The 16388-nt window shown below is 40.0% G+C and overlaps 1 protein-coding gene across 4 annotated transcripts in view; it reads right to left on the bottom strand.

The window, feature by feature from the left end:
* Positions 1–1624: 1624 nt before the first annotated feature.
* The window catches only part of sun1b (Sad1 and UNC84 domain containing 1b), a 37677-nt gene continuing 22913 nt past the window's right edge, over positions 1625–16388 (bottom strand). For 3 of the 4 annotated variants that reach the window (XM_042505627.1, XM_042505625.1, XM_042505624.1), the window contains 17 exons: positions 15603–15731; positions 14060–14143; positions 12661–12771; positions 12377–12496; positions 12152–12245; positions 11248–11306; positions 10325–10527; positions 9659–9934; positions 9472–9564; positions 8283–8374; positions 8018–8162; positions 7027–7341; positions 6833–6917; positions 5218–5333; positions 4560–4727; positions 4373–4465; positions 1625–3481 (listed from right to left, as the gene is read on the bottom strand). In XM_042505627.1, the coding sequence (XP_042361561.1) occupies positions 3365–3481; positions 4373–4465; positions 4560–4727; positions 5218–5333; positions 6833–6917; positions 7027–7341; positions 8018–8162; positions 8283–8374; positions 9472–9564; positions 9659–9934; positions 10325–10527; positions 11248–11306; positions 12152–12245; positions 12377–12496; positions 12661–12771; positions 14060–14143; positions 15603–15731 (2300 nt within the window). In that variant the 3' untranslated portion in view covers positions 1625–3364. The remainder of the gene's footprint in view (positions 3482–4372; positions 4466–4559; positions 4728–5217; positions 5334–6832; positions 6918–7026; positions 7342–8017; positions 8163–8282; positions 8375–9471; positions 9565–9658; positions 9935–10324; positions 10528–11247; positions 11307–12151; positions 12246–12376; positions 12497–12660; positions 12772–14059; positions 14144–15602; positions 15732–16388) is intronic. The other variant, XM_042505626.1, reaches the window with a different exon arrangement.

The following is a 16388-nucleotide window of genomic DNA, read 5'->3' as shown; positions in this document are numbered from 1 at the left end:
GTCTTTTTTGGGGGTGTTTTCTTTTTGTGTGCTTGGTTACTGGTTGCACAATATGACCTAAAACGTACCTGAATAGTGCCAAACAAACAGCGCTTCTCCCTCCATTGTTCCGGTATTGGTCGCCAGAGGGCAGCAGATCAGCCGCTGTGAATACAGGCACGATGACCTATCGATGCTGGAACAAAGAAACAAAATATGATTTCAAATTTGCTTCACTGTAAACTCTTAAAGGAAAAGCAGGATACATTTTAATACTAACTCAATGTCGGCATTTCTATATAGTGTATTCTGAAAGGTATTTTTAAGACTAAGTATGATTCTCCCAGTATGTTTTGCAAACTGTTTGACTGCAACTCTTTTAATAAATCCTATCATAGGTTTTCAGTGCCTATAAGAACCCCCTATACACCTTAAATGGATAAGTTACACATTAGTTTGTAATTACTAAAAGGATGTTACATGCTTATTTAGTTAAGGCCTTTTGCCTTTTCAAATTAATAGACAGGACTATGAGAGTACCAAAAGCCATAATCTAGCAAACAAACATGTGATTCATGTTATTCTGAGGGATTCTTATTTCATACTGCTAGTTATCTTGTATTTTTTGCTTTATTTTTGCTTTGTTTAGTTAGATTTCTGGGGCCATATTCACAAAGCTTCCTAGTACCAAGAGATATTCCAAGTGACAAAATCATAAAAAAAGTCTTAGAATTATGGTGTTTTCGAAGAATTTCCGCTTAAAGCTAAGAGTAGATCCTAGTAGAGATAAAAATATTCACAAAGCGTTTTAACCATTATGAGGCCATTAAGGTGAAAAACTGTTAGGAGTAAGGAAGAGGACTTTTAAGAGCCTCAAAATTTCCTTAATCTGAGGAGAATATGGTGAAAAGACAAATATTCTAACACTGGATGACAGTCAGATAATAAAATGCTACAGATGAGATTTGACAGGGATGATTTTGTGGTCTATCTTAACAGAGATTTGTTTACATCTCCCAGTCAGCTCAAAGACAATATAATGCCATAAACAAAGTGATGACAAAACTGAAATATTTTGCAACTTGAAAATAAACCAGTGCAGCAGCGGTGTCACTTGGTCTGTCTCACCTTTCCATCAGCTAACAAATACAGCACTTTCACCGTCTCTTCTTGTGATGAAGTTCATTTCATCTCCATTGGGTGTCCACACCTTCCAGGCTCACAAAAGGACAACCAATCACACCTGTTAAAAGAACACATCACACCTAGCAGCAGTGTTCACTACACCTCTTCACTAAGTTTAAAAGTCTTTGTCCCTTCCTCGCTCAAAGTTACGCTGTGACCTTTCCTAAATCACTCCTTGCCTAAAATGTTTCAGCCAAGTTAGGAGCTCTCTAAAAGTATTCTCACAGTGTTTGTGAGTACAACCCCTGATCTGCTAACACTGCTCTTATACCAGGAAGAAAGTTCAGTCCTACATGTCAGATCTGGTACTATCGGCTCTAAATGTAAGGATAAACCAAAAAATAATATTGCATGTTAAAAGTTATTATCTATACAATAATAAAAAAGCAAAACATAACACTTTTGCTAAAGAAAGCAGAACAATCTTCCTCACTAGCCATTACTATAGTATTCAGAGAAGTTTTTCAAAATTAAAGTCTTTATTGGAATATATTCCAAAGCAGTTAAGTCATCTCATGACTGAACGAAAATAGCCATTTATCTTTAAAAAAAAAGTCCCAAGATGGTTCCAAAATGCACTGAAGAGCTTTTTGACAAAATATACATTGCAGTAACTCATATCTTGCAGTCACTAATTGACTTGTTAATAAATAAGATTGTGAACAAAACATTTTTTATACATAACATTTTAGGCTTCCCCATATTTGCAAACTAAATTAATGACTACACACACCTGCCGCTTTTTAAAACAAATCGTGAAGACCCGTGCCGAAAACATTTCTCTAACATTTCTCTGCAGTGCATCCTCTGACATCATCAACAAACCCCCGCCCCCGCCCCCGCCCCCGAAAACAAAACAAAAACCAAAACAACACAATGAGTAACAGTAGAAATAATGGTAGTAATACAATAATAATTATGATAATGACAGGATGATTTATATAAAGCAACACTGATAAAAGCAGATATCATAAAGGACCAGCTATCAACAATGAAATATACAGATTACATTCCTTCAGGGTTTCAGAGTAGAGGGAGCCCACGTGAGGAGGACGTTTAGAACTGAGCTAGGAGACGGACAGTCTCCTCTTTGTAAAACAGAAACGTAAAATCACACTCTTGTCTACAGGAAAGTTATATTATTTAGCGTTCAACAGTAAGATGAAGAAAGCTAAATAATAGTGATTATTATTTAGCTTTCGACATCGGTCATTAGTAATTTGAGTGAATCTTGGTGAAGGAGTCAAACCTTTAGAGAGATGTAAATCCATGATGCATGTAAAAGTTAAGGAGTATGGTTTGGGAGGAGTTACATGCTAGATTAATCCATCCATAACCATACACATATTTTGTCTAATGTACACTTGCCTTCTAATGGTGTAAACACACAGAGCTCAGGTCAGTGGTTATATAGTGTTGCAGTTAAGTTAAAGGATAATTTGCATCAAGCCTCCAGTTGAGGAAACATTCAGAGCCTGTCCGCAGGCAGCATGTTTAGTTCCAAAAGAAAGAAATATGGCTATGTGGATGCATGATGCCGAGTCTTGAATGTAGTGAATCTTACATGTCCAGTATACGCCCGCTGTGACCGTGGTCCAGTCCTGCAGGCTGCCCAAACGGCTCAGTTAAAGTCAGTGACACACCTGGACAGCGTCATGGGAGAAAGGTACTGTGGCTTTGATCCTGAAAATATTAAACTAGCAGGAAATCAAAGTTACATACACGTGAATTAAGAACACAAACCAAAATCAGACTGAGATGCAGTGTGTGAGGAAATGGTGGAGATGAGTCTGCAATCCCCCATTTCAAGCATCCACCTCCCTGTAGGAGTGGAAGGTGCCAAGAGTGGGATGGATTTGTCCGCTCAGTGGAGCCTGCCGCCCCTCACAGGCTGATTCAGTGCAAGAGGCCTTCTTACGAAAAGGGGACTGGGAGTTTTAGCTTCTTCCGTGGTTCTCTTCTTCTGCGATCATCAACAGTCCCCATTCAGACTTTTTCTGTGATCCTTTCAATATTACAAAACACATGTTCACGATTCAGTCCGGCCATATTCCTTTAGCAATCCACAATTTAAATGTCTTCTTTCGTACAAAAATGTCCACAGAAAACTGCCAAGTCCCCTCCGTTTCAAAGAAGTTGGCGAGAGCTATGTACAGATAGGGTGATATGTCATATATGAGCGTGTACGGTAACGGTTGGTTCACTGAGGTCTAGGTTCTCCGTGGACTCTAAAGCGGTACATGCAGGTGTACTCTGGATGACCCCAGTTAGACAGCACCCGCACCTCGATGATCTGGAAGGCCCTGTCATTCTGCTCCTAAAAGAAACAAAGGGAAATATTCAGGACACACTGGCAGACAACTGATTTTTATTTCTGATTGGTTACAAGGGATACTTCAACTAGATTTGTATCATAACAATGCGGGAAGAATGTGTTAAATGAACTGTGGAACACTTCCCTCCATCTCACCGGTGCCCAGCTTAGGCGAAACTTTTGCTGGCTCTTGGGCTGTTGCTAGACCTACAGGCTGTACTTATGCACTTTCATATCACCTGCTACCCATCCCACCATCACGAACCCAAAGAATATAGAAGTGCATCAAGGGAAAGACTCGCCTCTGTCTCTCTGAAACTCAGACGAAACCCATTCAAAAGGCAAAACTAGGCAGTGCTGATCAAATATACACAAAAGTTTTAAGAAAAATTTCTTTAATGCCTTGAATATCAAAAGTTTGTCTCCAAGAAGTAGGCACAATACTGTTTACTGCATAGTAAATACAGTCTGAAAAAAAAGGAAAGAGATCAAACAGTAAAACTAAGCAGTGCTGATGTAAAATGTAATGTATGTACAAATATTATCCAAGATTCTGTTACTGCGTGCGTTGCCTATTTCTCACCTCAGATGTTTTCAGTTACATGTTTTATTTAGCTTTCTGTTAACTGTAAAACAAGATAGTTTGTTGCAAGCTGGCCGATGTTGTCTTGAACGAACAGGTCACTCAGCAGTGGGAGCATGTATTAGTCTGGTGCAGCACAGTACAGCCTGGTAGTTGTAGGTTTTCAACCTCTTGAGCAAAAGCGAATCCCAAAGTCTTATTCTCTATTTTCTCTGCTCATAAAGCACCAATTTCAAAAGTGTTTCTGCTGCATAGACAGCCTAGTTTTATGAAAAGATCATTTTTCCAGAGGTGAAATACTTCTAAGTTACCATGACAGGAAAGGTTTGCAGTGACTCTCCATCTTCCTCGTATACGTAGTGCCCCAGCAGCTTCCCTTCTTCCTGGTACTCATCATCGAGACCCTGTATGCAAAAAAACATCAGTGAAAACCGGCATTTATCACTGTGCCCAGTTGTAAATTTTTTTTCTTTGTATTTTTCTTTGTATCTTTCTTACAAAAACAGTGAAGTTGCGTGGGGCGCTGGTGATGTTTCCGGTCGGCGACAGGGCCTTGGGTATGTGCTCCACACAGAAGGATGTGGGCAGGATCCTCAGGGACAACCGGATCACCAGATAACCCTGAGAGCCTTTGAACGCCCAGCAGTTACCCGGGTATACGTCGGGCTGAGGACAGAAAGTGAGGGAAAAATATCTAAATAAGTTCAATAACAGCAGCCAAGACTTTTGAAAAAGCGTTCCTACTAATTCCTATTTTAAACCTTTAATATTAAGCTTAAAGAATAGGTTCACAATTTTCAATATTCAAGTCCGTCTTAAAACAATATGTACCCTGATGAAAATTTTAACAGGTCTGGCAGAAATTATTCCTCCTATTCAAACTGGTCCTAAGGAGCTGCCATCTCAATTTGCTTTCAATTCAGTTAGTTTACATGATGTTAGAAAAAGTTGAATTATTGAGTCTGACTAAAACTGGACTTAAAATAGTCCAATTAAATGGCCTAATCGAGCTATAACTGTAGCTCGACTTACAGCAAGTTTTCAAAGTTTATCTGGCCACCTGACTTTTACTTTGTTAATGACCGATGCAAAAAATTGTGAACCTCTCCTTTTACTGTTTTAATGTCTCTCGAGGATATCTCACAGGGAGGCTTACCTGGATGACGACACGTGGAGACTGGGAGAAGTACCAGAGTGGCAGGCCAAACAGACTCATGAGGGCCGTCTTGGTCTCATATGTCTCAGAGCAGCGAGTGCTGAGGATGCTGCCACCTGAACACAACCACACACACACACAAACACAAACACACACACACACACACACACACACACACACACCCACACACACACACACACACACACACACACACACACACACAGAGAGGTTAAGATGAAGCTGTAAGCTTGAATTTAAAATTAAATGATTACTGAAGAGGACCTAACATGTTCATTTTCAGGCGCATACTTTGATATTAAAAAAAACCACCTTCATTTCCTCATACTGTGCGTGCAGGAACACTGTGCTGTATTCACCCTCTGAGACGCTTCATTTAGTGCGTGTCTCTTTAAGCCCCCCTCCTAAAAAAGCCCAGTCTGCTCTGACTGGTCTGTGTATCTGGGTCTGCCTTATCTCCGTGTCTTTGGGCTGTCATTGCAGCCATGAAATGACTAATGGAGAACAGAAGCACCTTCTATAATATATAATTCCCCATGAAGGCTTCAAAAACACAAGTGGACATATTCCAGCAGGAATCTGATCTGAAATCAGTGAGATGCAGGCAGCTGCTCGGAGGAAGCGAGGCTTTGCCCAGTCAGGCTCTGACATAATTATCTTCTGCTTTCTGCTTAGAAGTGACAAAATTTACATCTCAAAACAGCTTAATATGATATGGTTTCTGGCTTTTGTTTGATATCTAGTGTCGGCAAAAACAGTTGCACATTTCCAATCTGTAGTTAGCACACAGAAGCTCAGAGAGCTCGTGAAAGTCGCTGTTACCAGTTTAAACTCTTGAACTCTTTACGAAAAGGAAGAAATAGTCAAATATTTTTACTGAGCAGCCAAATGGATTTGACAGATATAATCCTGAGTTCAGTCAGTCTGTAACCAGTGTTAATTTTGTTAATGAAAACATACTATTAATAAAAATATCATAGCTAAATAAAAATCACAGCGCATATCTGTGAAGACAAGCCAGTCATAATGTCCAAGCCTGCTATCTGGGGGGGCAGTCGCTCATTAAATTGGGAATCAAAGAGAAATGCATGTAGATGTATGTGTACTTCCTGTGTGTGTGTGTGTGTGTGTGTGTGTATGTGTGCGTAAACCTCTAGAGAGATGATAAAGTACTGCTCTTTCTTTTCTTCTTTGTAAAGACCTTTTCAGCCTGTATCGATAGCGTACAGTCAGGAAACAAGGAAAAATTCAATGAAGGTCCACGTCTCAAAGCAAAGTGCGGTGGCTGTGATTATATGGGGTGCTCCTGAACCACTAGGCTCAAATCCGGGCTGGCAGTGAAGTGACTCTCTCATATAGGTCAACAGACTACTCAATAACACGCCTTACAATGGAGCCAGAGCTTTGCTGTTAATACCCTGTTGTCCTCAAGCCTGACTAATGCCCGCAGCCTTGTTACGTAAGAGACTTACATTAGAGCACAGTGCAGAGCAACAGAGCAGCTATCTTGCCAACCCCCCCCACCCACCCAATAAAGGGTTAACTTCTGACTTGGATTTGACAGTTCACTGATATCGATGAGAGGCTTCGGTCTTACCTCCGGACTCCAGGGCGTAGTCCACCAGGCCTGTTCGATCCTGGGAGTAGAGTCTCAAAGCATTCTGGACAATCACCTTCACTTGCTGGAGCAGACACCACAAAAGGTAAAGATTAAATAAGAGCCTAAAACCCAACGAAAACAAACATTTCAAAAGGGTGATGATGTTGACAAGAGACGTGTACGTTTATTACCTCTTCTGTCAGTCCCTCAGCGGCAGCAGTGTGCTGGACAGTCCCGGTTATGGTCTGAACGATGGTCTTTGCTTGTGACTGGGCCTCAGTGACAGCTTGTGCCCGGTTCAGCTCCAGCTGCTGGGACACGTTCTTCAGGATGCTCAGCTCCATTGAGGACAGGGAGGCCTGCAGGTCGGGTGTGCTCACGTAGCGCTGGGAAAGCCAGAGGATCAGAGACTCGGGCACCTCGCCCTGCTCCTCTCCTGGCCCACCACTGCCAAAGAACAGGGCCCGCAACTCCTTACGAACCTGGGAGGACACTTGGGCTGATATCTGTGAAGACGACACACAGGAATGTAATGAATAAAAACATGTAGTGGAAACTGGATGACAGGAAAAATTATTTATTTATTTGCATTACATCAAGGATTGATTAAAGGTCCTGTATGCCACAATTAAAGCAGATTTATAGCCCTTTTTACACAGAGATAGCACTATTAAGCTGCTATAAAGTCCCGTTTTTATGCCGTCTTTGCATTTTTCACACAAAAACAAAAGACAGTGGCCTCATTCTGCTCCAGGACATGAATACAGACTGCATTCTGGCATTCTACAATCAAAAGCAATACAGCAATAGCAAGTAATTGCAACCACGGCTGTTTTTGCATCCAAGTTTAAAACAATTATCTATAACATTTTATAAAATAATGCATCATTCTGTTCTCTTAATTATATTCAAGTACTTTTACTAGGACCAAGTTAAAAAATGTCTGATTTTCATGGTATTTAAGGGCTTAAATTTCTGAGTGTCTAATTCAAGTTTTGCAGGTACCACAAACACGTTGTATGAACCCTAACACACACAAAATAAATGTGACATCACTCTCTGCTCAGGACACCATTGCTATATCTTTACACAGTGCCTGTTGTTTGCTGCTGTATCAATGCTCCTAATGTTGCATAGAACTCCTTTAAAGTCTATACAGGAGTCAAAATTTGCGTTACTTACGCTCTCCTGCAGTGTGTCCAGCTGCTCACACTTGCCCTTGCACCCTAAAACACCCTGCAGGTCTTGTCTGATTTTGTCCAGCTCCACCTCGAGCCTCTGCACCTCCACCAGCAGAGCATCATGTTCCTCCTGCTTCACACCCACACTGAATGAAAGACAGACATTAATCTAAGACAGTTTTCTCAAAAAAAAAAAGAGAATAGCATATAATTAAAAAGATAATGTGAATTTGAAGGCTCCAATTATTTCTTCCTGGTTTTCGTACCTGACAGGAACTGTGTCTGCTGCTGGAGCAACAACCTCCTTCTCTCTCTCCTTCTTCTCGTGCTCATACTGCTGCTGCCTCTGTTGCACCTCCTACAACAAATATAAGGAAGATTACCGAAAAAAAGAACAGACACTGCACACTCATAGAACAGTGACATTTTCCCAGGAACACGCTTCCATCTGATAAAGCACCACTGCTTCTTTTGTATACGGACTTGAAACCTGGCACAAACACCACCAGATCTGATTCATTCCTGTTCTTGTCCGTCCTCCGCTTTACCTGTCTGAGCTTGTCAGGATATTCTTCTGTGTTTTTCACACTTGTTTTCTCTATGGTTGTGGTACATTGTTTCACAGTTGTTTTTTTTAGTTTTTTTTAGCTAATAATTAGACTACAGTCTTTATATGACTGTGTGTTGAATGTTCCCTGTTAATGTTTACCATTCGTCCTAGACTCTTGCATTCTGTACTTCGTTGTGGATTGTAACCTTGTGCTTACTTGCTTTTGTGATTCATCTACTCACTTCTGCTGATGTTTATAAATTGGCAGTTTTAATTGTGCAATTGGATAAGTCAGTTACTGGCCATTAGACATTCAAAGGTCCAGTGTGTAGGATTTAGGGGGATATAAAATGGAATATAATATAAGTTCACAGCCCTTCCACAATGAGCGGTGTTGTTTTACTGTTTGTTTTGCAGAGGAAAAGCCCTCTGTGGATAATTCGGCTCCAGTTAAAAACCTCCTAAATGTCTAGATGAGAAAAAAAGGTGAGCACACATTAACAGATGCTGACCTAGTGTTCTGTTTGGGATGTGCTGAACTGCATAAGAAACTGCTTTGTTAGTGTTTTTACCGGTTTTATTCATCTGGTTGTTTTGTTTTGGAGAGGTGGAGACCTCTGCCGCTGCTGGTAAAAAAACGCTTGAACAGTGAATAATGAAGGAATCCGAAACGGAAGTTCACGCTTAGCACATAGGAGAAGTTTCAGCTGACAGCAATCTGCAATCGTCACCACTAGATGCCACTAAGTCCTACACACTGCTCCTATAAATAACACTGTGTTTAGCCTGTAAAATAACAAATAGCAAAATTTAAGATACATAAGCCATCCTGCCAAACTCTATGCCTTCTTGTAGGTATGATTTCAGGTGTTTTCTCAGTTTGAAATAAAGTGAATCAGCTGTACCTCAGTCTTGGCATTCAGAGCGTTGAGCAGCAATTCTATATGAGCCAGCCGTGCTGCATGACCCTCCTGATGCTGTTTCTGCTGCTCTTCACTCTGCACGGAGTAGAGATAAAGAGAAACAAAAAAGTGAGATACATGTAACCATTTCCATCAAAACATCACTTGACACATGTCCTCATCTCTTTACCTGTGTTCTGTGTGCGTTCTCCTGCTCCAGTTCTCCCCGTAACACACCGAGTTTCGGCTCCAGCAGGGAGGACACCCACAGTCCCAGGCTCTCCCTGTCGGTCTGAGTGTGGAGCTGCTCCTTCAGGGCGCTGTAGAGACCCAAAACTTCCCCGTGATGTTTCTCATGTTTCTGGTCACCCTGCTGGACTCGTTCCCACAGCAGGTTTAACTGGCGCTCCACGCGCTCCAGTCGCTCCAAATCCACAGCAGAGAGCGCCACAGGGGGAAGGAACGACTAGGGAGGAGCAAGTGGGAACAGATACAGAAAACAGTTAAATATTTGTGGTAATTCCAGAACAGTGCTGCCTTGTACCTCACACACAATGGCGGTAGGGATAGGCGATATAACAATTATACTCAATATATTGAAACTTGTTCCACATGGGAGGCATAATCGTCACTTTTTTTGTAAGGCACTGGCATAAGACCACCTTTGGCGTTTCGTGTACAGCATTTGTGTCAAAAAATAAAGAGCAAAAAGACTGTGGACATCAAAAAATGTCTTAAGTTGAAAATGCTTGAATTGCAACATACATCGTGTAATAACTTTTAAACACACTCACAATGGCTCAGTGCTTTCTAATAATAATTTAATGCTATTCAGTGATTTGTCTCTGCATCTTACTGGTGCCTGTGAGACTGGGGTTGCCGGGGTCACTTCCACTGGAGTCTCTGGTGCGGGGACTGGGACTGAGGCAGGAACTGGAGCAGAAGCTGGCACCAATTTCGACAGGAGGGTGAAGGGAGATGCAGGACGCCACTCCGTTAGGTTTATGGCTGGGAGGTAGGCGAGCAGGGCAGCAGTGGACGGACCCCACAACCATAAAGCTGCAGACAGAAAAGAGATGTTGAAAGTCAAACCACATTTATCTGCTGGTTGGTCACTCAAACAAAACCAATATATAAAATATTGAAACAGATATCTAGAATATTTATATTTATAGAAAAGCGGGGAGCCTGGTGGCTCAGTGGATAGAGCGACACCAAATGTGCAGAGGGTGTGTTGTCGCCATAGCAGCCACAGGTTCGAATCTCCCCCTCTCTCTCTCCCTCTTTCACACTCACACTGTCCTATCAATAAAAGGCAATAAAAGCCCCAAAAAATAATCTTAAAAAAAGCTGCAGCCACATCAACATGCAATCTAGTGTTTTTTTTCTCCAATCTAAACATTATTGACACAGTAGCTTCAATAAAGTGAATTAATTATTAATATTTACTTATTTGGTCCACTTTAAAATTCACTTAAAAAAAAAGTAAAAGAAGGATTCAAAGAACAAATGTGTAAGATATGGACTGGTTCACCAAGTAACAAAAGAATTAATAAATAAATATGTTTTTCTGCGTAGTAGTTTTGAAACACAGAGTAAAGTAACTCACTAAAAGCCCAGAGAGGCTGACCTGAATCTGGTGCTGGATTTGCAGAATACTCTGGGGATGTGTGCTGGTTGAACATCTACTGCCTCTCTACAGACCAATTTTTCTCTGAATGTGCTCACTAAATGGGTTACACCTGTGATAAAGGAAGAGAGCACTTCATGTGAACTCACCAAGGAGGAGCAAAAGGGGCAAAAGGAGCAGGAGCAGCCTCCAGAGTTTGGGAAGGCATCTGAAACACAAAGTCGCACAGTGTTCAGAAAAACACAACTGGCAGAGCATGTGCCGCTAATTCTAAAAAACACAAAATGATTCAAACTATTAAAACTCTTCAAAAGAAAACAGGCACTGTTGAATTATTTATCAAAATGCAGTAATTCAAGACACAAGGTAAATCATTACAACACCATTGCTGTCATAGCTCTGAAAATTTGGTTGTTTTTAAAAACAAAAAATGGTGTAATACATTTGTAAATTTTAAAATGACGGGTTTGTTTTCATTTAAATATTCGAGTTACCTCTTCTTGAGAAGCAGTGACAACCGCTCTTGTAAAAGCACTCGTTAAATCTTAATGATTAAGCAGGAAATCATACATTTTGAACATTTAAACCTGAAATAAAATATATTTTTTTGCATTTTAGAGACAACTGAACAATGAAATATCACCTCATAAAGTTCGTACGATGAATTTGTTAGCAAACAGCTGTTTATTTAAAAACAAAAGCAAATTCCCTGTAAGTAAAAAACCTGATTGGCAATAAATCCTTTCTCTGATTCTGCTGATGTAAGCCACTCTTTAATTTGACAGAACACGTCATAACAAAAAACACCCGTTCAGCCAGGTTGCATAGAAACAAACCGGTTTAAGCTGATACAAAACTAAAAATCAATCCAGTTTTAGCCGTAACACCTTTCACATTGCACAGTAATTTGATATATTGTTATTATAAAAATACAAAAATATAGCTGCCCTAATATTTTTGAAACACTTAGCTGTTGCAAAAAATGTGAGACTCTCACTTTTATTGCAACACCGGAAGGTTCAGAAAGATAAATGGGGGGAACTGGGCTCTTACCGTGTCAGAAAGAAGACATTGAGGAGAGACATGAGAGACACCAGCTGGTACCATCCTGTTGCAAGAAACCACAGAAGTCCCCTGCCTGCCTTCACTGGGCAGATTGAATAAATATATATATTAAAAAAAGCACATACCAACAGAGATTGAGAGTGCAATGTGACCATGTTGCCAAATAAAGAAGAAGAGCAGATGTATAGAGGATGACAAAAAAGTGCCACCAACCTGGAGCTGCCAGAAGCATCCAGAGCAGTGAGAGCAGCCTCTGCACCACCGTCCCAACCCCTGATCCCAACGCTTTGCCCACTCTCACCACGCAGTAACCTGGCTGAAGGAGGCAGTGACCTGGAAGACACAATATGAAAGAGAGAACATTTTAAATTGAGCGAGTGTGGCAGGAGTGGCCCACACCTACAAATAGGCTGAGTTACAGACTTATCTGTACTAAACATATCCTTGTTAAAGTATATCTACAGGCTCTCATTAGCAAAAATGAAGTGCTGGTTAACCTGTGTAAGCTAGGACGCTCCACAGTGCCCCCACCAGGCGTCGGGGCCTGGAGGACTGTGTGAGGAGGACGGTGTGTGTCTCTGAATGCTGCTTCCCTTTACAGTCATCACCTGTGTATGCCGAAATGATGGACGACAGGCAAACAGAAAACACAAAAAAAAAGCATGTGTGAATGAATGACATTAAGATGACTTGCAAGCAAAAAAAAAAAACAACACTATAACACAATTCTGCAAATAACCAAAGCAACAGGAAAATGAATTAGTAAGAAAAAATCAAATGAATAAAATAAAAAGAAAATCCAAAGAGGGCACTGGCATGCATGTTGCACAATATGTGATAAATTGTATGTGATGACAATATGAACAGCTCAACACATCAGTGTCATTTACACTGGTGACAGGACTTCTGGAAATGTCTGATTTTGTCCCCTTCAGTCTTTTAATGCACAATATGTTGAATATGTTCTGTAAAATAGCTTGCACCAAGAAATGTTAACTAACGAATGAAAATACTTCGAGAAAGGTTCATTTGTAAACTAAGAATAGACACAATGCAATGTAAATAAATATAAAACAAATGTGCATTGTCCAAAAAAGTAATATAAGCTAAAAAAAAAGACTACAGATTCCAAAATGTCCCAAAAACCTGTATGTACCAATCAGTAACTCTTAACACATTCTTTCCCAATTTCTCTTTCTGTGAAAATGACAACACGATAAGCTGTTAAAGTCCAGAGGTTTATAACTCTGAGGGAAGAAACAGGCAGTGCAGTAACAGAATCTTGATTGATATTTGATCAGTGATTCCTAATTTGACAGCTTGACCGCACTTCAGAAGCAGTGATTGACAGCTGCGTTAGAGACTCCTCGGCTCTGATTGGCTGTTTTCGTTAACTTGCAGTACGGCCAGTAAAAGCTCTACAAAGCAATAGACTCGGCAGAGGAGGGATAGATTATCTGTCTCATTTAGTGCTGTGTGAATATAGCGACAATTTCAGTAAATGTGACAAAGGTTATTTTAAAAGTTACTAACTTTACCTCTATTATCTGCTTTTACACTATTATTTATACTGCATATAGAAGTGCAAAATAAAAACTAAACTCACCTAAACAGGCTGTTAACCTTAATGTTTATTAACGCCTGGAATAATGATCAATTATGTCAAGATTTGGTGTGACATTTGTCGCTTGAAACAGGTTTGGAGGACTAACATGACTGAAAGAGAAGTATCTGCAGGTCACAACGGTCAACAGGCTGCTGAGTAGTTAAAGCAGTTCACACAACCTCTGCTCATGGGTCCTAACACAGGTCACGCATATCATTAACTCTGTCAATCACGGCTTTTTTCACAAGAAAACATGTGTGTGTGTGTGTGTGTTTTGGGTTTCTGCTTACACAGGGAACCATTGAGATTAAGATGTGAGGCATCTTCAGTCACCAGATCCTTCACATTCATGCTTCCACAGAAACTTGAGTGAGCTGCAACATACATACAACATATTTATTTACATCACAAAAACCACATTGCGTGAGAAAGATGTAACGAGACGAACAATGGAGAAAGACGAAGAAGAGCAAATGCACATGTGGCCATTGTGACGGCAGAAGAGCTCGATGTCATCATGAGGGAAATGAGAATAGAGGTGAGAACAGTTCAGAAGAGACACGGCAACAACTGCTGGAAACAAGAATAAAGAAATGAGTCGATGAAATTCTTCTGCAGCTGTGAAGGAACCAGCTTAAAGCAGGAGTATACGAGAAATAAATCTGACCTTGTACACAATGAGCATTGCAGAATTATTCATGTGGTGGAAATAAGGCTGAGTTTCTAGTTCTGCTTGAGAGTTCATTTAAGTGCACATCTTCTCACAAACCTCGAGAGGGATTAACACACATTTTCACGAATACATTTTCATGACTTTGAGGCAAATTTTTAAGATCATACATTCTCTGAAACATCGATACTCCTCGTCAGTTCTTTTTAATTACTACATTGTAGATTTTGTAAAAAAGTATTGTTTTTAAAAAAAAGTGAATTGAGAAGAGGATTAGAGCTTATCATTTAAATATAATTTAGGGGCTGATCGTTATTTATGAGAGGGCAGGTGGTGGTGCAAAAAGGGAGGCAGGTCATAATTTTCTAAGCATTAAGGAGGGAATTATGTCTTTTATTTTGGCTTTATGGGAATACAACTTAAAATGGCTGCATTTTGTATCTATTTTTAAAGAAAACATGTTTCAAAACCTGAATGTGTTCTCTTAAATTTTTTATTTTAAAATTTAAAAAAAAAATTAATTAATTAATTAAAATTAATTAATTAAAATTAATATTTTTGGAGATTTTTAAAGAAAAACATTTGGCAATTTATTATTATTTTCATTGGATTATCAAATTCCCAATGATCCTTGATCACATCACATCTTATTATACAGTTTTGTAAAACAAAATTTCATGACTTCTACAACTTTCGGGGTGTATATACTTTTCCAAAACTTTCCCAAGCCTGGAAATTTCTATTTGCAAATTTCATGACTTTTCCAGGTTTTCACGACTATACAAACCCTGTCGTGAACTAAAGAACTCCCTGTAAAAATGCAACTCATCACATGATAGTTTTTTCTGAATTTAAGCAGTGGTGTTTTGGGGGAATGTACAGTTTTAATTTTGTTTCTTGTATACTTCCTCCTTCAGAAATAGAAAGCAACAGTATGAAAGTGAACACTGGATGGAGTGAGGAAGAAACACAGATAAGAAAAAGATTCTTCAAGTCAATGCAACTACATGTTTAAACTAACATGAGGCTTCTTACTCCTTAAACAAAAGAAGTAGGAGAGAAAGGAGAGAAATTATGACAAAAAGTCTATTAATAGAGGAGCAGCAGAGGAGGTCAGGAGCTGTGATCCTTAACCTTTGCCCCTTTGTAGTTATGGCTGGTACCTTGTCCTTCATAGCCATTAGCCCTGTTGCCCATCATCCTGTGGAGAGTGCTCTGCTTAAACAGCCACAGTTGGGACAAACTGGAGGACACTGCTTGTCTCATCGAGTCCGAAAATGACGCAAGGACACCTGGTGACACACCCGCCATGTACAATCACTGTTAGTCAAAACGCAAAGTCGAGGCATGGCTAGAGACACTGAATTTGCAAATAAAAATGGGTGATAGGATGAAGCGGGGAGTGAAGTGGAAAGTGGAATAATCCCCTGAAGATACCCTGACAGGAAAATGACAGGAAGCCATGAAAAGCCCAATAAGAGGATGTTTTTAACTTTACATATCCGGGCTCAATCCAACAACTGCACATTCTACCATGTTTGCAATCAAAACTTTCACTTATACGAATGAAAACCCACTCTCTGTTGTGACAAGTCCACTGTGTGCTGGAAGTTTCAGGTTACTTGTTAAAGTTTGCTACCGCGTTGATATGCATTTCCTGTACTAGACAGTGACTGGCTTTCGTATTATTGATGTATTTAATCCAGCTCTCCTGGGGACATTTGAATCTCTTTGAATACATCTTTAAATGGGGGAGGTCTTTAAGAGGGATGATGAGAAGCCTACCAAAACAGAAAGTTGAGATTTCAAATTAGCTGCAAAAAAGAAATGAGCCTTAAATCTGTCATTTTTTCCTCAAGATCACTGAGAATCTCAATTTGAGTCGAGAGACTCGGGAAAAATTTCCACCGCAGAAGAAAAAAGAATGATGGGTAATGAATGAAGAGCAA

This window comes from Plectropomus leopardus, chromosome 17 (genome assembly GCF_008729295.1).
Source record: "Plectropomus leopardus isolate mb chromosome 17, YSFRI_Pleo_2.0, whole genome shotgun sequence".
Taxonomy (NCBI): domain Eukaryota; kingdom Metazoa; phylum Chordata; class Actinopteri; order Perciformes; family Serranidae; genus Plectropomus; species Plectropomus leopardus.
The sequence above is the reverse complement of the archived record's forward strand: the minus strand, read 5'-3'. Positions and strand labels throughout refer to the sequence as shown.